Source organism: Protomyctophum parallelum, assembly GCF_964188405.1.
Source record: "Protomyctophum parallelum genome assembly, chromosome: 13".
NCBI lineage: Eukaryota > Metazoa > Chordata > Actinopteri > Myctophiformes > Myctophidae > Protomyctophum > Protomyctophum parallelum.
In genome coordinates this window covers 10,554,182-10,563,694 of record NC_139708.1, presented here as the reverse complement: position 1 = coordinate 10,563,694, position 9,513 = coordinate 10,554,182, and the positions used below count along the sequence as shown (strand labels likewise).

The 9,513-nt window shown below is 42.4% G+C and overlaps 1 protein-coding gene across 1 annotated transcript; it reads right to left on the bottom strand.

The window, feature by feature from the left end:
* Nucleotides 1-3,636: 3,636 nt before the first annotated feature.
* On the bottom strand, nt 3,637-9,513 carry LOC310868877 (mpv17-like protein). Its single transcript, XM_083779357.1, has 4 exons — nt 8,717-9,513; nt 7,947-8,017; nt 7,388-7,417; nt 3,637-6,213 (listed from the first exon to the last, which is right to left on the bottom strand). The coding sequence occupies exons 1-4, from the start codon at nt 9,021-9,023 to the stop codon at nt 5,998-6,000; spliced, it is 624 nt and encodes a 207-aa protein (XP_083635483.1). The 5' UTR covers nt 9,024-9,513; the 3' UTR covers nt 3,637-5,997.

The window sequence follows — 9,513 nt, the reverse complement described above, 5'->3', positions numbered from 1 at the left end:
AAGCAACAGTCTCGCATGGGGGTGTCGCTCGCAAAAAGAACAGACCTACAAGTCATTAAGTTCCTCCAACCAACGCGAGCGCGATCGATGCGTTCGATGAATTGAACAATGTGGACCCTGTTGTAAACAAGTGTAATGCTTAATTGGGTCGTCCACTCACAGTTAACAGTCTTTGTATCGAGTTTGTGCTTGAAATGTACTGTAAATTCTGCAAACTGTTAATAAATATTTCAATCAATCAATGATAGTTTGTAAATCTGTTATTTTGGGCTAGCGACGCCGTCGTACTGCGGGGTATAAATCCAAGTTACGTTACACTGAAAAGGGGAAGTCGGCTTTCTTGCTCACTTGACATTTCTTTAAATGTAGTATAATAACTGAGTCCGAACTATATGTGGCCTCCGTACATTAGGATTTGAGCAAAGACTGCCCAATGTCAGACAAACATAACAATAAAGTGAAGTCGTAAGAGAGGCACGTACAGTCTACAGACCAGACCCCCACCATTTAAATCCCCTGCGCTGACATACGGTCACCAAAGCCGGCATAACGCTATCTAGCTTCTGCCCCCGATTATAAGACGCCTGGGTTGAACCTTAACATTTCAGTGTTCACTTTGAGGTCTTTTAAACAAGCCACTTACTAAAGTCCCGTTGCTCTGCGTGTTAAGGTGACATCCATTTCAGACAGTCAAGCAAACAAAACAAAATAGTTCCACACAGAAGTTAAACAAATGAAGTGTCTCTCCTTGGAGGAGGACGGACAACAATGAGTTAGTAGTCTTCACATTGTCCACGCGAATCCACCAATCACAAGGCATCCGATGGCATCGTAAACCCTTCTGATTGGTCAACAGACTCACCCTCAACACCAGGGGGAGGTTTGGGGTTTGTGTCCAATCAGAAGACTGATGTATTAGCCAGCGTGACACACACACACACACACACACACACACACACTACCCATTCTGCAAACTGTTAATACTTCAAACACTGAACTATTTTAGTTAAATGCAGGACTTAGAACCAGTTTTAGTTATTGTGTCAATGATCTTAAAAGTTGGTAGAATTTGGGCTATGTTGTACAGTCTTACAGACCTGCAGCTCCAGTGATGTGCACCTACGGTCCTCACCGACTACTGCAGCTGGGCTGTTTTTTATACTAGGGTGTGACTGATTGCCAATGTATTCTAAATACATTACATCAGTGGTTCCCAAACTTGGAGGACGCCTAATTGACCTTGTCAAATTGCCTAATTGACACTGATTAGCTCGCGGTCAGGGTATTAACGTGTCAGCTCTGTGCCAGTCTTTAGATTTAGTTTTTTGCCAGCCTCTTCTTGGGTTTATTTAATTTCCAAATAAATAAATCATTCTATACCATCTTGTCCCATTTAATTGTTAAGTGCACAGCCCTGCTCACGGATGACTCCTTCAGACGAAAATGCATGTTTGAATTTACACTGCTACCAACATACTATATTTACTATTTATCCATTCAGTTAAAAAAAACGCCCAGGGCTGAATGATAAGCAACCCCTGTGTGGAATAGTTACACCTTCTAGGAACCGTGTAACAGGTTCTGGAGGCTTTTTTTGATTGATTGATTGAAATATTTATTAACATTTTGCAGAATTACAGTAGCCTACATTTCAAGCACAAATACTCAATACAAAGACTGTTAACTGTGAGTGGACGACCCAATTAAGCATTACACTTGTTTACAAGAGGGTCCACCTTGTTCAATTCATCAAAACATTTAGAGACGTACAAATAGACACTTCTATATAGTCAAAGAACAGAACAGGAATTCATCATAAAGGAGGTAAAAAGGGAAAAGAAACATATACAGTGAGGGGAAAAGGGGTGGGGGGGATTCAGATTTTACGGGGGCCAATTTCGAATTGCAGCCGTCTGTAGGTTCCCTTTGAGAGCAGTTTTGAAGGAGTCATGGGATTCGCATGTCTTAATGCCTGTTGGTAGGGTGTTCCACATTTTGGTGGCATAGGAGCGAAAATAATTTAGTCCCTTGTTTGTGCCGAATCTGGGTTGTACATGGTTCGTTGCACTCCCTCTGGTGTTGTGGGTGTGGACTTCGTTAACATTAAGGAAGTATCTAGACAGGTACATGGGTATCTTGGTGGTGTATCGAATCTTGTGGAACAGACCCATTGCAAGATGCTGTACTCTGTCGTCGACCCTAAGCCATTCCAGCCTGTCAAAGTGGGCAGGGGTTCGGGGGGTGGGGCCAAGTAGGAGCCTGACCAGTTTGTTTTGGGAAGTCTGGAGCCTAGTTTTAAGAGCCTTTGAGGTGCTGTGGTACCAGGAGGTGCATGCATAGTCAAAGAAACCTTGTACGAGGGCTTCTGTTAAGGTCTTCAAGGTGTTTTTGTTGACCAGTGAGGAGATCCTGTAAAGGAATCTTGTTCTTTGACTTTTTTGATTACATTGGAGGCCATTTTATCACCGGAAAGATTAGCCTCCATATTAGGAACAATAAAGTCCCTAGTATGCTTCCTTGTGGAACACCACAGCTCACTGGGAGGGGGGGGGCAGTGTTCCATTCACCTCCACCATCTGTTCTCTCCCCTCCAGATAGGATTGCATCCAGCTGAGCTCACTGATCGAAACCAATTGCTTTTAGCTTGTTAACCAGTATGGAGTGGTTCACGGTGTCAAAAGCCTTTTGGAGGTCCAGCATGACCATGCCGCAGTATTTGCCAGCATCCACCTCATGTTTGATGTGGTCGCTCAAATAGAGATGGCATGTGTCAGTGGAGTGGGATGTTCTGAAGTCAGATTGGAACTCGTACATTAAGTTATTTGTGGCAAGATACATTTCAACCTGTTCATAGACTACTTTCTTTCTTCTTTTTTCTTTCGAGATGGAGCTTAGAATAGAAATAGGGCGGTAGTTGCCGTGGTCTAATTTACTCCCTTTCTTGTGCAAGGGGGTTACTTTGGCCAGTTTGAAATCTTGAGGGACCTGTCCCTGTTTGATGGAGATGTTTACTATGTGGGTGATTATTGGAGCTATAGAGATGGCTGAGTCTCTGAGAAATGTGGAGGGAATATTGTCATGGCCAGTGGCCTTGTGGGGTTGGAGGGCACTCCATTTCTTAAGTACGTCATCAGTTGTTACCATAACTAGTTTAAAATCGTCTTTACAAACACCTAGGTTTCTGTAGAAGGTTTTAATGTGCTCTACACCAAAGAGCCCAGAGTGGGAGGGCAGTTTGTTAACAAGAGTTGTTGCTATGTTTGTAAAGAAGATGTTCAAAGTGGCAAAGTGGAGTTCTGACCCACTACCAAATGGGTGTATGTGACCAAGGCCAAATTAGTCACACAGTATTTTGACGATAGAATATTCGTTATCGTTATTACTTTATAAGACATACCATTAATTATTTGAGTTGCACTGTTTAAAGTGCGAGTTATCAATGTTGTACCTCTGTGTAAAGTAGACAGACCTGAGACTATGCCATCCGTTGATTAAACAAAGAGCAACGGAAACTCTTTTGTCATTCTTATTTTTAGCTTCAGTTTGTGCAAGGACAACACCCACAGGTTCTCGTTTGACCAGGTAAGAGAGCAACAACCGTAAAAGGGCGGAGAGAGACTGACACTGAATCATGAATCAAAATATGATATTCGTTTATTCCCCTTGTACATTGGCCACTAAAATGCCATAAAATGTACAAAGTTTATTTGCCTAAAATCTCCTAAAAGCTAAACAGAACTACAAAAGAAACAAAATAATAAACAAAACAAATCATAAATCTTTAAAAGCAGCAGTAGAAAAGTGTGCAAAATGCAAAGTGCATTGGGTCAGATAGTTCAGTTTGTGAGTAGAGAGAGAGAGCCTCCAGTCAATCCAGCATCAATACGTGGAATCAGAACAATACGTCCACTTCAATACATCATGGATACACAACGGACAGTTTGCACTGCCCGCCGAGGTTGTTGGGTATCCGCACTCTGTAATCGGTAGCCATGGCCCTTAAAAAAATATGTTCTGGAAGTGAAACGAAAGATAAACATCTACAATATAATATGGTTTATAATGGTAAGTGGATAGAATTCAACAAAGTTTGAAGGTAGACAAAATAAGTATAGGACTCATACTCTCTAGTCACTAGAGTGAATAAACAAATTTAGGCCCTATTTGTTCATCAGTTACACGTGACTAGAGTAGTGTAACTGATGAACAAATAGGGCCTAAATTTGTTTATTCACCAATAGAAGCTTATCCAACCGAGGGCTGGGCCCAAGGCCCAAGCCCCAGGGTTGATAAAGTGCTGATCATTTATATATTACAGCCTTATTTTTCAAAAAGACAATGAGAATTTTTAATTTGATCAAGACTTTAATTGAATAAAGAGAGCATTAATGTCAATTGGAAGTGCCCCGAGAAATGAAATTAATCCTGCTGATTCCCCGACAGTGTGGGGAGGAATCGAGTTGATTGCTGCATTCTTTACCCTGAAGAAATTCACATCATTAAACTTGATCCAAATGTCCTTTTCCCCCCTCAGTAGGCCTATCTGATCAAGTGTTTTAGGGCAATATTGGGCTGCCCTAATACATTGGTGCATCTCTAAATATACAAATACATTTTTATATTACACTGCATCTCTGAGTACTTTTTGCCACCTAAATTAAATCTTTCGTCACCAAATGAAGGCACCATTCATACAATATTAATAACCCGCTGCATATTGAGTACATAAATCATCCCAAACCACTGGTTAAAAACAAAGCAAACAATAAAGCTAGCCACTGTAGTGATCCCAACAACACCTTGCTCGTTCTCACCCAACAATAATAACGTGCATTTCATTACGACAGTATGGAACACAACCTTTAACCGTTACACAGCAAAATCCTGGTAATTTAAAGAAAACATTTTTATGAAAATATATCCACAGATTAAAAGAAAGTTTGGAATGATTATATCCCAACCCGCCTAAAAAAATTAATAATAATAATAATATGTTATGATTATTAAATACCGGTAATTATTTGGAGAATTTTGTAGACCCCAACATTATTGTTTTTGTTTACGTCCGCCAGATGTAATTATCCATGTACTTCAGTTTTTGTTGGGAAAGGTGCTGCCTTACAACATGAACATAAATAAGTCAAGGAAACATTTGACAACAAAGGTGTTGAGAGTCTAGTGTTTGAAGTCTAGCATTTCTAAAGAAATTGTGGGAATCTTAAATAAAATAATTAACCCACTTTTTCTTCTTCTACTCCCTGGATTATAACTTGTGATGTGACAACAAACTGAAGTTGTTGTACTGTAGGTGGTAGATACCTATCTGGTATAGTCTATGAGGTACGTCCTCATCTGGGTGAAACACACATTTTACACAATGTAACATAGATGTTTTCAAAAGTCTGAAACTGAACTCACGTCATTTATACATTTGTAAAATTAGCACTGTAGTTGAAATGAGCACTGTAGAGTCCTGTAGAGTCCAGTGCCCAGTGCAGTGTTTGTCAACGTTTCCCTGTCCTCCAGAAACTCCTCAGCCATATATGTATTTTCATATCATCCAAGAGCATGCATGTGTGTGTATTTGTGGCGGCACTGGATATAAAACTCAAAAAATACAGTGCGACTCTCCGCCTCTTCACACAGGTCTATCCCACCACTGAATACAGTGATGGTGCATGTGTAAAACCGGAGAATCGAACCTGTGTCTCCCATGTGGAAAGTCATAATATCTTATCCACTAAAGGCTAAGTGGTGAAGATGTTGGTTTTCCACACGGGACACCCGGATTTGTTTAGCAGAAGCCCAGGAATGGGTTTCCTGGTGAGGGAAGGTCAAAAAGGGGGTGAGTGTAGCACTAGTGGCTCAGAGCCTCCGCCTGATGACCAACAGCCTAATATCTCCCCCACCCAAAGCGGAATTTCCCTTTAAAGTGCCGGAATTCCACACGGGAGACTGGGGTTTGAATCCCGGTCGTTGCACGTGCCGGCCCCCTCCTCAGTTCTCCCTCTGCTCTCCTTTTCTCTTGCGGTCCAGCCGGGCCTCACTGGCGGCCTCCAGTGTTTTGCGGGGGTCCATGACGAAGGCCAGGGCCACGACGGCTGTTCCGTCGCCGTTCTCCCGTGAGAAGCACAGGAACCACGCCCACAGGAAGGCGCAGCATCCCATGAAGGCCGTGCGCAGGTACAGAGGCATCAGCACAAAGTTCAGGAACTGACGGGGGGGGGGGGGGTGGAGATCAGTGTGGGAGACAATATAAATTTAAATAATACATAGTATTTTCATTTAACAAATGTTCCATTTGTACACAGTGAAATTAAAACTCTGGATTAATGTCGCATAGAGACCATAGACTCCATAAACACTATATTTTGTCTTAAAGATTAGTGGGTATAGTGAATAGCACGTAAAGAATAGCTCGTTACTTAGAGCAGCGGAAATACAATCCTCCACACAGTAAAATCCTCTGTGTTCATTGTGTGCTCGTATAGTCAAAATGTACTCAAATGGATTTGGTCTATTATTACACCTTCAGAGCTAAATGAAAGCAGGGTTTTGTTTCATTATAAGCATGGCCTTTTCAATAGACTCCGGGCAGCGGTTCCCAAACCTTTTTGGCCATGCACCCCCTGTTACCTCCTGACCTAGCTGACTTTATTTCCCCCACATGGAATTTGTTTTTGCATATTGCTATATGTATTTCCTATATATACACATATATGCACATATATGAACCTGAATATGGCATATATATGCAGCATAGACTATATTCTGCATATACTTGCCATATATTGGCATAATACAGTATGTTAATAATATATTTACTGTATAATAAATCCATAGCACCACCATTAGCCTTTTCATAGCACCCCCTAGAAGGCGCTCGCGCACCACAAGGGGTGCACGCACCACAGTTTGGGAACCGCTGAGGGTATGCACGTGACATCATCATCATACCCGGAAGTTATGCAGGAACGCCTACTGACTACTGAGTGTCAAAGAAACGACTTTCTGGGCTTGACATCCCATACATCCAAACAGAGAAATCCTATCTGATTGTATTAAATTACATTAAACTCACTTTGCCACTCACTTTGCGACTCGATTTGCGACTCACCCTAATGCGCAAACCCTCTATTGCGCGCATGCGTGCACACAGCCCAGCACACACAGGTCACGCACGCACGCACGCACACACACACACACACACACACACACACACACACACACACACACACACACACACACACACACACACACTACACACACACACACACACACACACACACACACACACACACTAATCCTGTGTTGGTTTATTTTGTGAATGTGTGTATTATGGTGTCTATCATCAGGAACTATACATAGAATTATGTTGAATGTTTACCTGCATAAAAGGCCAGTACATGAGTCCAGTCTGAAAGTCAGAGAAGGACAAAGATATTATTACAAAAATGTGACATATTTAGGGACATGGCACGCAAGTACAAACAAACACGTTACAGTAATACTTTCGTACCTTTACTCAAGTAAATTTGGAAGACTGAACGTTTACTTGTACATACATACTGCATACTGTACATACAAGTCTTTGAGGGAATTTCTATATTTACCCTGCTAGGCTGCAGGCCTGTCATGGGGCGACATTGGCAGTGACAGCAACCAATCTGCCTTGACCTTGGGGTTTACGGTGGCCGTGCAGCGGCAGGATTTCAGATTAGGACTACAGTTACTGAGGCACATTTTTATCCACTGACAGTAATCACGATTGAATTACCCCACTGCTCTGGCAGCGTGCCCGCCACGCAAAGCGGTGAGTGACACAATCTAGGTTAATCGGGGGTGAGCTCACACTGTGCGGAAGTTAGGTAGGAATGAAGGCAGATAGAAAGGAAGGGAGGAAGGACTGAAGGTGCGCTGAGGTGACTATACTGTTTGGGCCTTACCCTCCACGTGCTGAAGAACTTCTCCCTCCAATCTTCCAAAATATCCTCTTTGCCCTCCAAGAAGCTCACCCCTGTACAGTGGAGGTCACACAGGAGAGAGTTGTTACGCAGGGGGTTGGATAAATGACCTTTTCCCGAGCCATTAAGCCCAATGAATTATTTGCCTGGCGACACCACTGTGCGAAGGAGCACAATGGTGTCAAGTGTCACAAATGCCACCGTTTATTATGCATTCTAAAACACAAAAAGCAGTTCAAACCTGTCCATGTCTACATTTGAATACATGTAAGGCCTGTTGTGCCATGGGCCATTGGTTCCCAATACAATATACACAATGTTATGATGACAAGTGTTGGAAAGTAAATAAGTACATACTCACATACTTTTGAGGTAAATAGGCCTATATGGTTATTTCGAACCTGCTACATTTTCATATATCCTAATTATTTTGCAGGTTGATATACTGGTATTAACAATATAAAATGCAGATTTGAATTGACCCTTTATCAGCTGCAACATTAACTACTTACAAGTCTGCCATCCTAGTCCCATGACCCAAAAATTGCATTGTAAAACAAAATGCCAGATGCCAGAGCATGCATCAATGATCAATAATGATAGGCTTAATAAATAGGCCTATTCGGAAATGGGCCATTATGAATGTGTATACTGAGTGAAACTCTTGTCATGTTGGCTACCCAGTTGTTGTATATGGCAACTTCCTCCTTCCTCCACCACTGGTCTGTTGATGTTGACTCAGACTGTCTTACCGGTGTAAAAGACACTGGTTGCCAGCGGCGAAGCGAAGCTCTGGTCCAGGAGCAGTTTTCTCAGCACCATGCCGGCGGATTTCCCCGGGAAACGCTGCTCCAGCGCGCGCAGCCAGAAGTAGTTGAAGTTCCCTTGGAAACTGATGGCCACGATGGCCACGTGACGCGTGTGTCTCCAGTCGATGTGCTCTTTTCGTGCCATGAACTGATGGACAAGGTCACCGCCGGCGAACAAGCAGCCGTACAGAGTGACATTGGCCAGCCAGGGAAAGCGTTTAGCAGCCTCCCTCAGCACAGCTCTCCTCATGTTTAAAACTGTTAAACTGTAAACCAAGGGGTAAGCATGTCATGTCATTTGACTAATGTGGTGGAAAGTACCTGAAAAGAAGCCTATACTTGTTCTTAAGCTATATTTTGATGAACCCAATAATAAGCCTGTGATTGTGCCTGCGTAATGAGTTTGGTAAATGCCAATACATTTTGTTTACTCTAGTAAAAAAAAAAAGAAGAGGACTCGGAACAAAGTTGTTTCTTCTACAATGTTATTTCTAAGTAAATCATGCTACTCCTTCCACCACTGAATAAATGATGAATGAATCAAACCTGCCATGGTTACCCACGAGGAGTCAGTCGATCGGTCAGTCCGATCTTTTACAATAAAGAATGACGTCGACATGGGGCTCCACCGAGAAAAATAAAATATTTCTATCTAGGTGAGAATTCTGTTCTGTCTCCGGTTGACTGAGGTTGTTGTGATTCCTCGTCGACGCTTTGCTGCAAGTGAAACAGGTGCCTGC

Excerpts from the sequence above, each read along its gene's own strand:
- LOC310868877 (XM_083779357.1), bottom strand. The coding sequence starts at position 9,023 with ATGAGGAGAGCTGTGCTGAGGGAGGCTGCTAAACGCTTTCCCTGGCTG. Across the intron at positions 7,418-7,946 it reads AGTTCTTCAGCACGTGGAGG|ACTGGACTCATGTACTGGCC; the intron begins GTAAGGCCCAAA and ends TCTGACTTTCAG. Across the intron at positions 6,214-7,387 it reads TGTACTGGCCTTTTATGCAG|TTCCTGAACTTTGTGCTGAT; the intron begins GTAAACATTCAA and ends CCCCCCCGTCAG.